The sequence below is a fragment of the Artemia franciscana genome, chromosome 15, assembly GCF_032884065.1.
Source record: "Artemia franciscana chromosome 15, ASM3288406v1, whole genome shotgun sequence".
Lineage (NCBI taxonomy): Eukaryota > Metazoa > Arthropoda > Branchiopoda > Anostraca > Artemiidae > Artemia > Artemia franciscana.
In genome coordinates, this window is record NC_088877.1 from 22,543,557 (window position 1) to 22,564,323 (window position 20,767).

Here is a 20,767-nt window from a genome sequence, read left to right on the forward strand (position 1 = left end):
TTGTCATTAAACCCCTATAAATCTACTAACGCAGCCAAAATTTTACTGGTCATTTTTCATCTTTTTCTCTTTTTATGACACATGTAAATCTAAAAATAATGCCTATTTTAAACTATTCGAAGATGAAATCAAGAACTTCAAAGATACTCCGACAAATTCCTGTCAACAAGCTTTGTTACCTAACCAAACACAATTTCGTCAAATAAAATTTAACAACAATCAAGCAACTTATTTCATTCTGTATATTTACGACAAACAAAAACGACAACATTAAAATAGAAATGCTTATGACACCACAGCACAATTTACACCGTCATTAATAACTTAGCAAAGAAACAAACTGGATCCAAAGATCTCATCCTAATTTTAATAATGAGGCCACGGACTGTGCCGATAAGCGAAATTAATAAAAAAAAGCAATAAAAATAATAAGTGTTGTAGTCTATTTTATTCTGCTTCTGAACTTTCAGCGAGTTTATCGAATGAAAATGGTGTAAAAATATACCCAGCGCCTTCGTAAAATTTACTCTGGAATTCCACCCTGAAACAAGAACAAAGTGTATTAATTTACCTGTTGAATATGAACCGATTTAAAGCTGAATGTATCGTCATTTGTTACAGAAATTACTAATCTCTCTCTTGGATACTTGGGTGAGTAATCGAATAACACAAAAGCCTAGAGATGACCTGCCTTCTATGGGTATGTTCCAGAATTCTATCATCTTGAATGGTCAATTATTTATTTATTATTAAATTCAGTCTAAAATAGCTCCTAAAATTACTATAATGCATTTAAGGGGCTAACACTGTAGACCGTTCAGCACTCATACTAATACGTCCAAATCGTGCATAATTTTAGCTATCTTTTTCTTTGAACGGAGATACCTTTATCCGTCCTCATCCACGACAGTGAAATCCTGCTTGCGTGGCCTCATAGTGACACCAGGGTGGCTTTTCACGAATTTTGTCAACCAAAATGTGACTGCTAATAATGTTACAGGGTGATCTTGAGGAGTGACGCCCATTGAGGAAATTATACCCAAGTAAACGACACAGCATTTGTATTGATTATGATGAATGGATAATTCTTCTGGGTTTGGTTGGGTTCGGTGGGCTGAAAAACTTCTTCCTAGCTAAGTTATCTATTATAGGTCGCCTCCCGGTATTAGCATGATATTTGTAGGCATGAATATATAATGAGTCAGAGGTAATAGGCTCGAGATGTCAATGCAGGGTTTCGACTCTTGTTGAGACTGACCCAGATGAATTTTACTTACAGCTAGGTAAGTTAATGCTAATAAATTGAGATGGAATAGTCAATCTGGACTGGTCACAGTTAAAGATAGTAACAGGGCCACAATTAATGATAAGGAAAGAGGTAAGGAGAGATGGGCAGAGCATTTTGAGAAGGTACTAAACCATAATAGCGTTATAGGAAAAGGTATAGAGAAAATGTCAAGTTTGTGACACTTTGGATATGAAGGAAGATTTATTTTGTGAGGAAGATTTATTTTGTGAGGAAGAATTATTATAAGTACAAAAAAGATTAAAAAATAATAACGCCCTAGGTGCTAATAGTACGGTATATGAGTTGAGATATAAGTTACTGAAAATTATCAATGAGATTTTTGAAACGGAAGAAGTACCTAGCGATTTTAGGAAAGATCTAATTAGACACCTGCATAAAAAAGGTGATAAGGGTCAGGGTGGTAATTATAGAGGCAATAGCCTGGCTTCTGTAGGAAGCAAATTACTTAGCCCGATGATACCTTTTAGACTCAGATATTCTACAGATAAAGTTTTAAGAGAAGAATAGTGGGGTTTAGGAACGGTAGAAGATTTGCCGACCAAATTTTCACGCTAAGATTAATAATTGAGAAATGCCAGAGACCTGGCGCGTAACTAATATGGCGCGAAAAAAGCTAAAAAAAGAAAAAACCTAAAAAGAAAAAAACTTAAAAAAAGGGGAAAAAGGTAAAAAACTAAAAAGAAAAAAAAACATCGGGACACAGGGAATATAAATGACGACCGGGACAAAGGGACACAACTACAACGGGGACGCCGGGGGGCACAGGGGGATATATAAATGACGACGGGGACACAAGGAATGTTCTATTAGCAATCACCATCAACAAAACTCAAGGGCAATCATTAGAATAATGAGGTATAGATCTGAACACGGATTGTTTATCCCATGGACAATTATATGTTGCATGTTCATGAGTCGGTAAACCTGACAATCTATTTATATGCACAGACAATGGGACAGCAAAGAATGTTGTATATTCGCAAGTTTTACGTAGTTAAAAACACATATATATATATATATATATATCTATCTACATTCACAGGTGGGACACAGGGACACAACTACAATGGCGCGTAACTAATATGGCGCGTAACGACTTGTGCGCGGGGGGGGGGGATTGCAAAGCGCCACCCCAACAGCTAGTATTTCTTTAATTTATCTTCAGTTATCCATGGATTTATGCTTTAATATGTTTGCATTCGTTCACGTACCATACTAGGTAATCTACAGAAATCCATTTCATTTTTAACAAATCATCACGGACGTCATCTTTTGGGACCCAAAGGGTGCTCACACCCCCGGTTACGAAGCCCTTCTCTACTTTAAAAAAAAGAGACCCAATTCGAGTGTTGTACTAAAGAATATTCTCCCTAACCACTAACGTCCAAATGCCACTAATGTTTAACGCACATAGGCACAGTGCATCACGAAGCTATGTATCTTCCAAAAGTATACCATAACAAACAAACAAAAAATCATTTTTTGTAGTTTAATTCTATTTTTCTTCCAATCGTAATTAAATCTTCATCTTTATGCTGGGTTGAAGATTTACACCAACCCTTACTGAGTCAACCCGCATCAACCAATAAGCGAAGAAAGAATGTGCGTCTAAGGACATCAAAGGAAAGAGTGTAACAAGGAACTTTATAAATTTCCCAGAATTTTCACATAAATATGACAGGCTGAATGCCTCACTCATTCTTTCAATCTAAAGATTTACCTTTTTAAACAACACAAACTCGATGTGTCCATCATAACATCAAGCACAATAAAAGCTTATAAAAAACACTAAAACTTTTCTAATGAAATTAAGCGAAAACAGAACTTCAAATTCCATCTATTATAAATTTGTTATATTCCCGAAGATAGATTTATAGAGTAGTCATTCTTCATATTTCGATAGTGGACCAAGGGGGCACCAGATAAGTTAAAACCTAAGGAGGTCTGAAAAGGGTCTTAGGAATTATTTTCTGGGTGAAATCCGTCCAGAGAATTGCACCCGTTGAGACGAACATCTTTCGTTTCTTTCGTTGAACAGGAAGGCACGTTCTTTAAATCTATAAATTATTTTCAAGTTTGCAAGAGCAAGCTGTATCATTTATTTACTCAAAGAGGCTGTAGACATTACGAAAATGCAATTTTCCTTGTTGTTCAAGGTATGAGACTATCAACCCCAAATTTTTGACAATACCTTTTTCAGTAGTGTATCTTTTATTGGTGTATATTTTTTCAGTAGTGTATGGTTTCAGGCTCTTTCAAACTTATAAAATATTTCTTCTGATAAATGCAAATCTGTTCAGTTAGACCTGAGCGAAAACTACTATTCCCAAAATAGTGTTACAAGGGAAAAACTTGTCACTTTTTTCAGATCCCGTTCTTTATATCCCCCTCCCTCACCAATCCAGGGTATAGTCATGACTCTGCCTCTTATCTTAGAGCCATATTACAAATAGTGAATATCTAATTATGAGCCATTACCTATAATGAACATCTAATTCTCACAACTGAATTCAAACTGACTTTCCAAGTTTAAAGTTCATGGGGTTGGAAGAATTGAGCATGATGTTGTCCAGTTTTCTGTGAGACCATATGGACAAATTCCTTAATTCTTGGACTCTCAAAACTTTTCAATCAAAACTCATCCATTTCGTCAACAGTTTTACCTGGGACACTCAAATCATTTGCATAATCTAAATTTGTTTCTCCATAACAGTAGATTTTTATCTTTTCATTTAAGAAACATGGTCTCCCACAGCCTTTGTTGATTTCCTTAAGACAAGATGCATGGAAATAATCCATATAAGCGGAGATCGAACACAAACTTCCATCAATCCCTTATTCCACCTTGAACTCGCTTTCAAGGTTGTTACCAACTACTAAATGACCTAAGTTTCTTTTAATCGTCAATTTGATTTCCGATTTTTATATAACTAATTTTTTTAAACTAACTAGCGACATTATACAATTCTTCAAAGCAAACCACATCATTATGACATGACTCATACGAAATATAATTATTGTGCTAGAACATGAATGCCCATCTATCTCGCTCTGATTTTTATGTCAGAATTCGAAATACATCTATTACAGAGTGCCCTCTTTTTGTTGATATTTTGAAATGATTAAGACATATCTTAATTCTATTTGTACTTTAAGATCAATTCCAACAGATTGCATACTAGGGAATACAACAGTGGCAAAACTCCCCTAAATTCCTAAAATGCAAGAAAAAGAACTTACCAATGAAGACGTAAAGTGTGCAAAAAAGCAGATAATCCTTCCATAACAACCAAAATACTAACAGTAAGTGCTGCCCACGCAGTGAAAATAACCCAAAGCATTATCCCTCCAGTCCAGTCCGTGGCACTTAGCCCAATCCTCATGACCATAGACCACAGAACCTCAGAAAGCTCTGAAAGTAAAAAATTAATTAACAAATCATTAATTCATGAACAATTCCGCTAATTATCACAATATCACTGATATACATTATATTACTACGCATAATATATAGCGCTAATGTTGGTCATAATGTAATGAACATCGCAATCACATTGACAGCATGACAAAGTTACCTCAAGGTTAACGACGAAACTGAAAAAACTAAATTTTTAATGATTAATGCTGAGTAATGATAACAAAAAGCTTGGTACAGTGAAAATGCTTTGGGAGAATAATTTGATACAACCAGCAATTGAACTGCTCAATTGCAGAGACGGCCATATTTGGCCATCTCAGATAATGCCAGATTTGAAGGGTTGATGGGGGGGGGATGAGGCTGGATATAATTATAATAGCTGTTTAACAGATTTGAATGGATGGTAAGATACACCCCATACCAGTGAGGAATGAGGGAGAAGGGGGCATTCGTTGTTCGAATTAATTAAAAGTAATATCATAATCATATAATAGGGAAAAATGGGGCTTACGTGAAAAAAAAACAACACAACAATTATCCAATATCATGCCCTTTATAGCCAATATTTAAACAATACTGTACGGATCATATTGAAAATGAACTGATCATATTTCATTTTTTTTATTATTATTATTATTGAAAAATGAAGGATACTTACGAGCATGAGCAAGACTTAGAGCCCACAGACGAAGGTAGGAAGCTGTATGTGAAACGGAGCCAAGAACATATTCAATGGTGTGAATGCCTTGATGAATCATCACTTCAGTAAAGTCAAATTCCTCAGCACCTCCATGACCGCCCCCATGAGTCTCAGACGAAATTTCATGATCTTCGTGGTCAATACCATTATGATCCAAGTTGGTCTGGAATTGTAAATTACTCATAATGGTAAAAAGAAGGCTCTCAGACAATCATTGATTCAAAAAAAGAAAGAAAAAAAAAACAAAAAAACATCAAAGTCCAGTTAATGGCACCCAAAAAAGTTATAGCACTTCTATATTGTTTCACCCGTTATTTTGGCATAAGGCCAGTTGGTAGAACGGGCAATGATCCTAGCTTGGTCACTGGCTTGACCTAGATTGGTCACGACTTGGGAACATTCATTTCCCCCCTTCCATCCCCTTGATATTTTTTATAAATCTTCTACTGGTGAAATTAGAGACCCCTGAACGTATATACTTGGAATAGGTAGAATTGAGGTGGTATAGCGGAAATTTTGCCAGAAGGAATTGATTCATTTGGGCTTTCTGGACAAATGATAATTGTAATCAGATGTCATAATGAAATCTAGTATTTAAAATGTTTTATCTAATTCATTTAAAGTTATAAAAAAACATTAACCTCTCACGGAGAGCAGGGCTCGTAAAGTTGGGTATATGAATACTAGAATATATAATAAATAGAGCCATAGATCTCGTCATAATCATAACAATAACGAAAAATAGATTGATTAACCAAAAAAGTGTTGGGCAAAAGGGCATGGGAGGCTACCTCAACATGGGCACAGCAAAATAAACACACACACACAAAAAAAAAGAACAAAAAAAGAACAAAAAAACTAATAGATTCGTTTTAGTATTCCATCATCATTAGTCAACAAAACAATCTTTAACATTTCCTCCTATAACATAAGCTGAGATTTCTGGGATGAGTCAGTTTGTGCTTTATCATTCAACTTCCTATTTTCGCATTTGGTATATAACTAAAAACCTAGACCTTTCAGAGCTAATAAAAGTAGCTCAGTATGTTCTAGAACGCCTATGAGCCGAAGGAGGGGACAGAATCAATAGAGATTTTTAATGTTTCAAATCTAACAGATTTAAGAAGAAAAAAAAATCGTTTCTGTTTCTGACGCACTTTCAAGTATCTATAGCTGATGTAAAAATTTCCGAACATTGTCACTGCTCTATTCTGAAGCACCTGCAGTGGTCTTATATGCGTCCAAAAAGTATTAAGACAAATAATCGTATAAGAATCGTATAAGAATCCAATAAGAAGCAATTAAAAAGTGTTGTAGCAGTTTTAAAACGAAAAAAAACATTCTCGAACGACAAATAAAACCAACATTTTGAGAAAGTTTTACCCTTAAAAGATCAGTATGATTTTGAAATGACATAATGGGATCAAGAAAAACTCCTAAATAATGGTATGATGTCGACTCTAAGGATTTTAAGCTCTAACAGAATTTTTTAAATAGCACGTTTTGAACGAGAAAAACCATAAATTCAGTTTCTGTCAAATTTAATGCTAAATTTTTGAAAAAAAATTGATTAACAGAAGTAAGGGCTATAATGAAATTTTCAAGCAGTGTAGATGAATCCCTCGCTTTAACAGATACAGCTGTGTCATCTGCAAATATAACTCCATGACTAATATTTTCCAGGGAACTTCGCGGATGATCATTAATATATATATATCAAAAATAAAAGGGGACCTAGTACTGAACCTCGAGGAACACCTATGTCTTCAGGCTGTTTAAGTTATATAGATTTCCATCAACGATTGCCGCAAATTTTGCCTCCACACTGGCACGATTTCATTAGTTTTATGCTCTTATGCCCGAATTTCTCATTTTATCAAAAAGAAAAACTTTAATGGCTTGAAGGGCTAAATGCTCCTTTCGCATCATAGAAAATAGTAGACAAATGGAAATTACTATCTTAATAATCATTTATTGCTAACAAAAGAGACGCAACTGCTTGTTTTGTCGAATGGCCTCCTCTAAATCAAAACTGACATTAGCAAAAAAAAAATATTTGAATAAATACAAACATTAAAAATATGAAGTGGACGCTCCGATAGAACGGAGGAAGACTTGTTAGATCTTTTCCAGAGAAATTGCCTAGGGATTGTTTCGGGTACCCGACTGACTGGCCCTGTCTCAAGGAATAGGCGGTGCGAAAAGGTGGTTCAATCCCGCTTTCTAGGGCTATAATGAGAGAAATGTTGAGATGGCTATGGCAAGTTCTGCAGAAGAAGGATGACAGATTACCAAAATCCGTCCTTTTCGGCACACTGTCTAGGACATAACGAAAAGTAGATCGTCCTCGGTTGGAGGATGTCTTAAAGAAAGATTTAAGGGAAATGGACACTTCCTGGTAAAATGTAAAGAGGAAGGCTTTGAATAGATTGGGATGTAGGAGGAGCGTGCGTAGCTGCGTAGCACTCACGCAGCTTGGTGCTAAGGGAGTTGTTAGTAACAGTAGCAGCAAACCTCTGTTCTTCTAAACTATCGACACTCAAATTGAATTTTGAAGAGCAGATTAATATTTAATTCGATTTTCAGTGGCATAGAATAATTGCTCAATATAAATAAAGTTACCGAACAGAATAAAATGAAAGTTTTTTGCGAAAGAAACTGAGGAAAAACTTTGTTTTCATCAATCGGAACTCAACCCCCCGGTACTAATGTACAGAATGAAAACCAGCGAAAGATGGAGTAAATTAATAGAGATGACAAAGAGAGAGAGAGAGGAACGGGCCGCCAAGATTTAAGTTAACGAGATTCTATTTAGGGATCTAAACGATTATATAAACACTTTACAGCTTATTTGCATCTTCAGTTCAACCGTTTCTTTCAATTGTTTCAGCTTACAAACAATCAATTTATTTTTAGTCTTAATTTTCTTTATTCAGAGGGACGTCCAGGTTTTGATGTTCTAGATTACCATTTTAAATATATTATTAATAAAAGATACTATACTCAAGAAAATTGATCAGCCTCCACCTCCTCTCCATATGTGCCCAAAGAACCTCCCTGGAGAAAAGTAAATTACGGTTACTAATACCCCCTAGCATCAGCAAGTCCTTGTTTCTTAAAGGTGATACCAAATAATATACAAAAGAATGTTAATATCTTCCAAGAAATTTAAGTATATTCAAACATGGTTTCATAAGCATAGAAACAAGCTTCTTTAAAAGCTTACGAACTTCAGATATGACCAACTTGATATTAACATCGTTATAGGTATGTCCTCTGTACACATGCCTGTAGACGTTGCATATTTAATTTTAAAAGACAGTTTAAATTTTGGCATTAAAACTTGTGCCAGTGAAAGGTAGCACTGAATCGTGAAAAAAGACTTAAAAGGCTTGTACATCTCTTTTCAGACTGGCGTCATAAAAGCGAAGGGACCAATTTTTTAAAGCTTCTAAATATCTTGCAGTTACCAGCTAGGAAATTCACGGAGGCCGTTTGATATGCTTCGAAAGACGAAGTTCTCGTGGCTATCACTAAAGTGCTGAAACCCACACAAGCAGGAGGTATCTCTTTGATAGACCCTGACCAATAATATATTGTCTTTTTCTTTGTACTGGATTCTTTTTTATGGGTGTTGTGTATTTTTGGGGGTTAAATTTGTACTTACTAACCATGAACTTGGTAGCCCTTGGCTGTTCTCTGCATATTGTGTTGGTTTTTGGTAGTTTTTTTTTCCTTTGTGTTAGACAATCATGTAACGATATGTCCTCATTCAGGTACAAGTACCATTGTACAATTTTTAATTTTCCTTTACCCAGAGCAAATTTTGTTTTGTTCTATTTTAAGGTTATGTTTATATAATCCTTCCCTCTTTTTTCTCTTTTAAAGTGTTTTTTTCCTTTTTTAATGTCAGCTTTTGACAGTTAATTTCAAATATTACAAAAAGTATAACTTGCACATCCTAAATAACACTTATCTACGCTAAAAACTTCTGAGCATTTTCTCGTTTTTTCTCCTTGAACTAAACTATAGATCTCGGAAACCAAAGATATTATCTTCCTTGAAACATTACGATAAGAAGCAGGCACGAGAACAAGAAGTCTGTCTAATACGCACGAATAGACAAGAAATTGTTGTTTTTTTTTTTCACTAAGACTTGTGATTTATTTTATGCCCTTCAAATAATTTAGAAAAAACAGTCAGATTTTTTACCTCAGGTTAAGAATGAATTCCTATTATTAATTTTTACGGAACAATGCCAGAACTTTTTTGTCACTGATAACCAAACAAAATTACGCAACTACTAAGCACTATTATAAAATTTTTATTTCATCGTTATCCCGACTATGTTGGTGATTATCTAGAAAAAACATGAGGTCAAAGGGGATTAAGAAACTCTTGAAGCGTGTATGTCTGCTCATTACACTATTCCTTCACTCAAAGCCTCAGAAAATTGAATACAACTATAATTCTATGGGTCTTAAAAAGATAATAACCGATACTTAACCGTTAATTTAACCGTTATAACATTTATGTAAAACTTAAAACAACCGTAAATAAATTGAATATCTTCAAAAGAAACATACCAGTAAAGCTACCCTTTTCTTATTTTGGCTTCGGAGAAGAAATGGTTTAGCCAACAACATCCAGGGCACACAAAGCAGGGCGATGATCACTAAAAATTTCTGAATTCCTTCCTGTAAATAAAACGGGAGTAGGAACCAAAATATATTAGAGCAAGCTTACCGAGAGGTTGTACTCATATACCAGTGAATTATTTTAAATGGTCCAACTACGTACATTTTAAACTAACACATTTTATGATTTTTTTCTACTTTCGACGTGATATCTTAAATTATATATTATTTTTCCCAAGACCACAATGCCTTTCTATGACAAACAAATAAAAGTTCAAATGTGGATAAGTCCTTTTATTAGACGGTGAAAATAGATACAAAAATCTGAATATTTCGACCACATAAACCAGTGGTTGTCATCAGCAGAAAATCTAAAGTATAAAAAAAACATACTTATACAGAACAAAATAATTACAACCCAAAATTTTGAATGAACTCTATTATTAACTCTCTCTGACAAATCTAGTAAATGACCCGGAAACTCTTTGTGACCAGAAAGTAATATTTTCTTTTTCTTTTTATTCAATTTGTTTTACTGACATTTTATTGACAGTTGTTTCTTTTTTACCAAAGTCATATCATAAGATCGTATTTTGTTGGATGCTAAATCCAATAGCCTCTGAGACTGTGAAGATATCCCTTTCTGCCTGAATGTAATCTACCCAGAATCTCCGTAATTTCCAAGGAATGCACTTTTAATTTACCATTCTGACGGATATATTTCCCAAAAAAACATCACACGTGCTCCAAGTTGCCAGTCCAGCCACCTTTAATACTGTGTCTTGTTTGTTTACCTGTCAATTAGTTTCAAAATCACACGCCTATTGTCGATATCAGGTACAGTCAGACTTATTTAAAAAATGGAAGTGACCAAAAATAACTCTGTCAAGAAGAAGAGATTAAATATTACATAATAGTACCTGTCCTGCAAACATCATCGATTCACATTCATTTCCGGTAGTCTCTGCAGACTTCATCAATACCATATTGATAAATGTAATTAAAATTGATGGGGCACAAGCTTCACTGAAACGTCCTAAATATTAAAAAAAAAAAATTAAATCCACGCAGTACTGAACGCAGGGATAAGCAAATTTGTGACTGGAAGAATATAAATGCCAGGAAGCACTAGATTATATTTTCATACATAGGCAAAACTGGGTATCTATCCAATGCAATAGGAAGAGAAAGAAGGTCTGTCGCAACCCTCACCTTATACCCCCAAGGCCTGGACCATCCCGCAACATAATATAAGTAACAGCGGCGTCAATTCACGAAAATATAAAGGGGGGGGGGGCAAAATTCATTTTCTGAAATCTAGTGGTGGGAAATTTCGTTGCATTTATTTATTTTTTCAAAGAAAATACAAAAAAAAGACATTTTTCAATGGAAACACCCCTCAAAAAGTTATTTTTAAAATCTATACTTTAAAGTATCGGGTATTGACACATGATATCAAACTTTCCAAAAATATCAACACTTTGCAATCGGCGTTTGTATGTTGCATGGTAGCATGAATATGTAACTTATTAATTTTTCATGAGGATGTCCTTCAGATTTACGGAAAGAGGTTTATCTGCAAACATCCGTTCAATTGCACTAGCATATTAAGACAAACCATGCAATACGGATTTTAAGAAGGTGAATACTCCTCTACTATCGTAGAAGCATGTTTCGTTTGAAATAAAGTGAACTAAAATCAAGTTGGTGGACTGCGATGAAAAAGTTAAGAGCCATGGCTAATTGGAGAAAAGCCAAGACAGATAGTCGGAGTGAGAGGCAAAGCTGGCATAAGCCTTTTTCAAAATTGCATAAAATTATGTTTCACAGACTTACCTGCAAAAAAATTGGAAGGGACGAAGTACAACCCTTAGAAGCAACAACTATCCACCCCCCACATTTAAAGTTTTGACGCTATGACCTGAAAGACAATTTCAGGCATTTTCGGGTATTTCTATACCCCCCCCCCCCCACCTAAAAATCAAAAAGTGGACGCTTTCACGGTTGATTTTAATTTCGAAGTAGTGTTAAGGGAAAGTTAAACTTCAGCGTAAACAGCGGTGGCATGAAGTGGGTAACAGCTTCCACATTGTTGTTTTAGCATATATTCCTGCATAAAGAATTGTGCATATTGACGAACTCAATTTATAAATAAGATTCCCAACCTCACTAACGCAATTGAATATATACTAACCTGTAAACTGGGCACTGTAGGAAACCCATTTATGAAAAACCATAAGACAAAGGTAACCAAAGAGAAAGACAAGGAATATAATCTGCGGAATGAATTCACAATAGATGTTCATCGCTCGCTTAAAATAACTATGATTCCAAAGCCCAAGAATGACACCAAATAACATATGGATGACACCAATAATGATGGAGATCTTCATCTTATAAGCATTGAAGAACGTAATCTTGTTGTCAGAAATCTAAAAAAAAATATATATAAAGAATATATATGAAATATATATGATAATAAAAAAATATATATATATATGAAAGGTGCTGTGAAAGAATTTTCACAGCACCTGCAGTTTTAGAGGAATAATTTTCAAATTCATCCATTTTTAACGAATTTGAGAGCGCGTTAAATAAATACCAATGGCTTATAAGAATGTACAATTCATTATTATATGTGAAATTATATGATATAACGAGATATTTTTTTGTAACAATGATCACAAGACTGCTGAATATATATGTAAACAATGCAAAAAAAACAAAAACATCCAATTCTTTTTTCAATTAAGCCTTCCAAATTGCATTAGCAAACGGTTGCCCGAGACAATGCTGCTGGAATCCATATTTAATAAAAACTTTTTAGATGTTAGCAAATAAGGGAAATCAACCAACACCTCAAAAAATGTAATATAAAGAGGCAGATTAAGCAGAAAACACGACCTTCAGTCAAAGCAGAACATGAATAGTGAGGCCACATACCAGAAATTACCGGTGAAGTGCGCATGAAACGAGACCTTTTTAATTTCATCTTGGAAACAACAGACCCCATGGAGGGATAAACCTTGTCTGGGATACGATGTTCACAAGACACGGGAAATATAAACATCAAAAGGTTTACTCTAAAGCTAACCACTGACGCATTACACCTCACCAGTTTTTATTTTGATATGGCGTTCATATGGTCAAATAATCTCCACAGTTTATTGGTGTTTTAACACTAATAACACCAAAAACATTGGTGTTTTAACACCAATAACACCATTTTCGAGTAGACGGTGTCCTTAGACATATTTCTGCTTCATAAACAAGAACAAGTTGAAATTTACAAACTTACTAAAACTTACTCTTTATTAGACTGAGGAACAAAGCAAAGGGTTCTTTATTCAAAATTAAATAAAAAAAAAACAAGTTTTTTTAACTGAAAGTAAGGAGCGACATTAAAACTTAAAACGAACAGAAATTACTTCGTATATGAAAGAGGCTGCTTCCTCATCAACACCCCGCTCTTTACGCTAAAGTTTGACTCTTTCTCTCAATTCTTCTTTTTAAAACAGTAAAAAACTTTAGCGTAAAGAGCGTAATTTCTGAACGTTTTTGAATCAATGCATGTTTTGATTTCGGCTCTCCGCAGAGGAATAATTAAAACGAAATTTGCATTTTTTTTTTTTGGCAAAATGGCTTTCTCATAATTTGATCGAATGATTTTGAGAAAAAAAGAGCGGGGGAGGAAGCCTAGTTGCCCTTCGATTTTTTGGTTAATTAAAAAGACAACTAGAACTTTTAATTTTTTACGAATATTTTTATTTGTAAAAGATTTACGTAACTTATAAATTAGCTTACGTAAAGAACTTTTGTATTCTCATACTTTTATTACATATATGAGGGGGTTCGCCCCCTTGTCAGATCCTCGCTCTTTACACTAAAACTTAAATTTTGTCCCAATTCATTAAGAATGACCCCAGAATCACAAAAGCCGTAGAATAAATAGTTGAAATTACTAAAAATACTTTAGCGTAAAGAGCGAGGTATTAGGAGGAGGTGAGCCCCTCAAATGGTTAATAATTTCTGTTTGTTTTAAGTTTTAATGCTGTTCCTTACTTCCAGCTGAAAGAACTTTTTCATATTTATTTTTTCATTGTTTTTTTTTTAAATAATGCTAGTAAATCCTGCGCTCCCTTCATGGAGATTTTCTTCCCCCATGACAAATTATCGATGGAAAGTTCCCCCAGCATATCCCTCTCTTCTCAACCCCTCCCCCCAACCAAAAAAATCCTCCTGAAAACGACTGTACACTTCCCAATAACCATTACTATATGTAAGCACTGGTCAAAGTTTGTAACTTGTTGCCCCTCCCACGGACTGTGGGGGAGTAAGTCGTCCCCAAAGACATAGTTATAAGGTTTTTCGACTACGCTGAATAAAATGGCTATCTCAGAATTTTGATCCGTTGACTTTGGTAAAACAATTAGCGTGGGAGGGGGCCTAGGTGCCCTCCAATTTTTTTGGTCACTTAAAAAGGGCACTAGAACTTTTCATTTCCATTAGAATGAGCCCTCTTGCAACATTCTAGGACAACTGGGTCAATACGATCACCCCTGGAAAAAAAACAAAAAAACAAATAAACACGCATCCGTGATCTGCCTTCTGGCAAAAAATACAAAATTCCACATTTTTGTAGATAGGAGCTTGAAACTTCTACAGTAGGGTTCTCTGATACGCTGAATCTGATGGCGTGACTTTCGTTAAGATTCTATGACCTCTAGGGGGCGTTTCCCCCTATTTTCTAAAATAACGCAAATTTTCTCAGGCTCGTAACTTTTGATGGGTAAGACTAAACTTGATGAAACTTATATATTTAAAATCAGCATTAAAATACGATTCTTTTGATGTAGGTATTGGTATCAAAATTTTTAGAGTTTTGGTTACTATTGAGCCGGGTCGCTCCTTCTACAGTTCGTTACCACGAACTGTTTGATCTAATATATGTGAAGCAAACCATCAACGCAGAAAGATGAGAATTACATTTCTATATTTATAATACAAGACTGCACTGGAAAACTTTTGTAAATAACTATAAAAATAAATCCAAAAGATCGGAATTTTATAAAAAAAAAAAAAAAAAAAAAAAAAAAAAAAAAAAAAAAAAAAAAAAAAAATGGGGGCAATGGAATGACTGTCCATCTTCAACAAACAAAGTGTTTCTTAGCATTAGTTGTGTCATACTGATGATTAATATTTCTTGGTTAAAGTCTTGATTAATCTTTATAAATATTATGTCCATTACTGATATGCACTATAATTCTAACATTTTTATTATTTTAGCTATAGGGCTATTTAGCTTTCGTTTGTTTTACTGATACTTTTTTTTGGCTGTACTTTTATGTGTAGCCTATTTTACATCCAGCTCAAAGTTACCACAGACTATTAAAAAAAGAAGGTTCCCACTAAGGTGTTGCTAAGGCGGTAATCACTAGGCGCAAGATCAGGACTGTATTGTGTGATCTAAATCTTGGTGAAGTAATCTAAATCTGGGTGATCTAAATCTTCCCCGCCAAAACTTTCCAACAAATTACAGGTCTGACCAGCAGAATGAGGCCTAGCATTGTCTTGAAGAAGGACAATTTCCTTTGTCAGCATGCCAAGTTCTTTGTTTTGATTTAATCACTCTGCAGAGCTTTCTGAGGGTTAGGTAGTATGCTTCCGGGTTGATAGTGGTTCCTCCGTTGCATGAAGTCGACCAAAAAAAACACCATGCCTATTCCTAAACACCGACAACATGATTTTGCGCTGGGAGAGAGGATGTTCGGCCTTCAAATTTTCAGGAGAGTGTGTGTGTTTCCATTCCATGTTCTGTTGCCTTGATTTGGGCGTCATATGCGAAACTCATATTTCGCCTCCAGTTCAACCGGTTGCCACCTGGTGGCAGCGGTTACCGTTAAAAAGATGACGAAGATGTAAAAACACCAGTGAACTCCTGGTTATTGGAGCCAGCAGCAAGTTCTTATAAAGAGTTTACTTTAAAATTAGTTTCGAGGTATGATAAGTATTTCAAAAACTTGGTAGCCATGTCAAGATATAGAGTAAACTTATGATAAAACGGACCGTAATCAAAAAACACACCTCAAAGTCACATTTTAATTAGAAAAGGGAGAATTTTCACGAAGCAAGAGCTGGTTTTTATTTATATTGCAACGCAAACATTTTAGAATGAGGGCGTATTGATCAAGGTGTAAATATCTCACCTGATAGTACAATATCAAGGAAAAACTGATGCTAACACAATGTCCACAAATTAGCTTAGGGTAGATCAGGTTCTAATTAAGAGATACAAAAAAAAAAAAAAATCAATATCGAACCATCCAAACAGGATCCAATCCAAAAGGATAAGGTGTTCCAGTGTATGAGTTTTTCGGGTCAAGCATATGCTCTTTTTCAGCCATGATTTCGGGGACAGATAGATTTACGTAAAAAGACGATCCAAATATGTTGATGGATTTTGAGAATGTGTCATTGTAAATGAGACCAGTATACATGGAAAACAAGCCCATTAAAAGAATGATGTAACGTCCACCAAAGAATATGTTCCAAATCTGAAAAGAAAAAGAACTTTAACAATTTTTATAACCAGTCGATTTCTTCAAGCAGTCTTATGCTAGCCCTCTGAGCCGACTTTTTTCCCCGTTTGCAAAAAGTTGGAAAAATAAAGATCCCCAGAAAAGTCAAAATTCAGTTGAACTGAGCTCTATAGAAGAGGAGTACTCAGGTGATAACATCTTGAACTGGACAATTTTTCAGATCGAGACATTATCGTGACATGATGCCAATAGAGACGGGACTCTCCCGGGTCAGAGTTTTCCAATATTGATTTTTGCTGGTATAGCAGCACTATCCTATTAACAAGTGGGTTACCAGTCATGTATGGTTATACAGGGTAAGCCAAAAGTCACTGAGGCATTTCAATTTCAAATAAGTTTTTTTTATTTTAACAATTATATGCATGAAATTTTAGTATCATAAAGTCAAGGCGATAGAAATTGAAGTTCTATCACGTACGTATACCGTACGTTATACGTATAACGTACGTTGTACGTATACCGTATCCCGTTATATACCGTACGCTGTACGGTACTGAATTTCTCCATAATTAATTTCCGGGATCTGAAAAAAAAAACATTGAGAAAATAAAAAATATTAAGGAATAAAAAATGTATTGAAAAATATGTAGGGTCAGTGACTTTTGGCCCACCCTTTATATCTTTGGCGTAGCAAGGCCAGAGAAACAATCATTCACTTTATATTTTTTTTTTTTTTACCGTTTTCTGGAAAAGACGGGTCGAAACATGAGAAATACACTTCATTTAATGATTATTCAATTCTTCAGCGAGTGAGGGGAGGGGTTGCTTCAAAGGAACTTTGTGTAGAAATTTCCCACCATAGTCTCCTCCCCCCTCAGGTAAATGTAAGTGCGCGGCTATTCATATCATATATGCCCAAAAAGCTTCTCACGACACGTCCGTGACTGTGGGGAATACTAAGGAGCTACCATATCGTGCCTCCACAACACATTGTAAGTCATTAAACATAAACATATGAAAGTTGTTTTGAATTTTAATTTCTACCAAGTATACTCAAATTTTTTTAATTACTTTATTTAAAATAATTTAATGTCCCTACAAATTAACTATGAAGTCTTGTACGTGTCCCACCGTAGTCTTTACTTTTGATATTTTCCGAATAAAAACAACTCACTTCATATTGAATTCTGTATTTTTCGGCAAATATTATCACCAAAGACCCATTTTGACATCTAGGTTGTCTCAGAAGACGGCACAAACTGTAAGCAAATCAACTTCAAAAGTCTCTCAAAAAACTATATTCCGTTGCTCAATATCAATCTGCACATTATGGTTATGTCTAATTTGAACGATTTTCAATGGCATATAAAACATCAAATTGTATTATTTTTTTTTGAAGCTACAAGATGTGAAAGGTTGGCTGTAAAGATACTAAAGAGAAGGAGCCTTGTGAAGAATACATGTCAATTCCCATAATGTATTTCCATTAGTTGCTGTGAAGTCTTTTCCCAGGGTATATCTGATCAGAGTTCCCTTATATGAGTCATATAAATGATCAGATATGCCTTATATGAGTCATTTAAAAGAGGTCCCTCAAATGAGTCATACTCCTGAGCGCACAGAAACCCGAAATTCTTCAAAATAGAAAATTGCTGAGGATCTAGAAGATGCGGCTAGACGGCATAATAGTAAAATATTATACTGGCATGTTAATAAATTGAAAGGGAGTAGCCAATCCGGACTAGTCCCAGTTAAAGATAGAAATGGGGCCACAATTAGCGATAAGGAAAAAGTTAAAGAAAGATGGGTGGAACATTTTGAGAATGTGCTAAACCGAGATACAGTTGCAAGAAAAGATATAGATGAAAATGAAAATGTTTGTGATACCTTGGATGTGAAGGAAGATTTGTTTAGTGAGGAAGAATTAGCGACAGTACTAGAAGGATTAAAAAATAATAAGGCCCCAGGTGCTGATAGTATGATTAATGAGTTCCTTAAATATGGTGGCTCTGAGGTTAGGAATAAGCTACTGAAGATTATGAACATGATTTTTGAAAAAGGGGAAGCACCCAATGATTTTAGGAAAACCTTAATTAAACCACTGTACAAGAAAGGTGACAAGAGTGAGTGTCGTAATTATCGAGGCATTAGTCTGGTCTATGTAGGTAGCAAATTACTGAGTAATATGATACTTTTTAGACTGAGACATGCTGTAGACAAAGTTTTAAGGGAAGAACAATGCGGTTTTAGAAAAGGTAGAGGATGTGTCGACCATGTTTTCACTCTTAGGTTAATAATTGAGAAGTCTCTTCGTTGTCAAACACCTTTGTTCCTTAGTTTTATCGATTATGAGCAAGCTTTCGATTCTGTTGATAGAACAGCGTTAACAAAGGTCTTATCGTTATATGGTATACCAGAAAAATACATTAAAGTGATTTGCGCTATGTACGAGAATAATACTGCTGCGGTTAAGGTAGGAAATGAGGTTAGCAACTGGTTTTGTATTAAATCAGGAGTTAAGCAGGGTTGTGTTCTATCCCCCTTTATATGGATCATTTTGATGGACTTCGTCTTAAGGAGCACAGGAAAGGCAATTGGAGACCATGGAATCAAATGGGGAGGAAGAACGCTCCTGGACTTAGATTATGCTGATGATTTAAGCATATTAGATGAAAGTGTGAGCAAAATGAATGAATTTTTAGAGGTTTTACGAGTTCAGGGTGCTAAAATAGGCTTGAAAATTAATGTTAAGAAGACTAAGTCACTAAGGCTAGGAATAAGTGAAGATGAACAGGTGACATTAGGTAACGAAAAGATTGATCAGGTTGGGAGCTTCAGTTACCTTGGTAGTATTACTAGTAAAGATGGTGGGAGCAGTGAAGATGTTAAAAGTAGAATAGCTAAAGCTCAGGGTGTTTTTTCACAGTTAAAAAAAGTTTGGAAGAATAGAAAGATAAGCCTACAAACCAAGATTAGAATATTGGAAGCTACAGTGATGACAGTGGTCAAATATGGCTCTGAAGCGTGGGCACTCCGAAAAGCAGATGAAAATTTACTAGATGTTTTCCAGAGAAATTGCCTACGGATTGTTCTGGGTACCCGGCTGACTGACCGTATTTCAAACAGTAGGTTGTACGAAAAGTGTGGTTCAATCCCGCTTTCTGGGGCTATAATGAAAGAAAGGTTGAGATGGCTAGGCCACGTTCTACGGATGAAGGATGACAGATTACCGAAGATTGTCCTTTTTGGCCAACCTTCTGGGGCTACAGGGAAAGCAGGTCGTCCTTGTCTGGGTTGGGAGAATGTCATAAATAAAGATTTAAAGGAAATGGGAACTTCCTGGGAGGGTGTAAAGAGGGAGGCTTTAAATAGATTAGGTTGGAGGAGGAGTGTGCGTAGCTGTGTTGGCCTCAGGCGGCTTGGTGCTGCAGTGAGTTATTATTAGTAGTAGTAGTAGTTTTTGCAAGAAGTGCACTTAGAAACTTTCATGCAGGATATTTATTTCCTTCACAGACCCTTCTTCCTATCCCCTTGGCCAAAGAGGAAAATGCCTTGTCCAGTCCGCAATGTATTGCCGTTACATGCGAAAGAATATACAAAGATTGCGAAAAAGATAAATTAAACCTAGTTTCCCCACTCTCTTATCCAAGTTCCTAAATTTTTAGTTTTTTATTATTGCTTACTCCAATTTTCAAAATAGAACAAGAGCTACGAGCTCATATGGCACTTGTGACGAGGTCGGAAGAGCCAAGAGCTGATATGGTATGAGCTCTGGCAAAATTCTAAGAATCAATAGATTGCTTTAAAAGGAAAATCAGAGGTTTAATGCCGGGCGGGATTTAAAATACGAGCTCTGAGTCACGAGGTCCTTTTAAATATCAAAATTCATTAAGATCCGATCACCCACTCGTAAGTTAAAAATACCTCAATTTTTCTAATTTTTCCTCTCCCTTCAGCTCCCCAGATGGCCGAATCGGGGAAAACGATTTTATCAAGTCAATCTGTGCAGCTCCCTGACATGCCTACCAATTTTCATCGTCCTAACACGTCCAGAAGCACCAAACTCACCAAAGCACTGAACCCCACCACCTAACTCCACCAAAGAGAGCGGATCCAGTCCGGTTACGCCAATCACGTATCTACGACATTTATAAGCGTTTCCCA

General features: G+C 35.4%; 1 protein-coding gene across 3 annotated transcripts in view; it reads right to left on the bottom strand.

Annotated features, from left to right (window-relative positions):
• Positions 1-224: 224 nt before the first annotated feature.
• LOC136036197 (V-type proton ATPase 116 kDa subunit a 1-like) overlaps positions 225-20,767 on the bottom strand; it is an 82,799-nt gene continuing 62,256 nt past the window's right edge. For all 3 annotated transcript variants that reach the window (XM_065718283.1, XM_065718284.1, XM_065718282.1), the window contains exons 10-16: positions 16,385-16,618; positions 12,259-12,496; positions 10,985-11,100; positions 10,014-10,124; positions 5,386-5,590; positions 4,550-4,721; positions 225-541 (exon numbers count right to left, since the gene is read on the bottom strand). In XM_065718283.1, the coding sequence (XP_065574355.1) occupies positions 448-541; positions 4,550-4,721; positions 5,386-5,590; positions 10,014-10,124; positions 10,985-11,100; positions 12,259-12,496; positions 16,385-16,618 (1,170 nt within the window). In that variant the 3' untranslated portion in view covers positions 225-447. The remainder of the gene's footprint in view (positions 542-4,549; positions 4,722-5,385; positions 5,591-10,013; positions 10,125-10,984; positions 11,101-12,258; positions 12,497-16,384; positions 16,619-20,767) is intronic.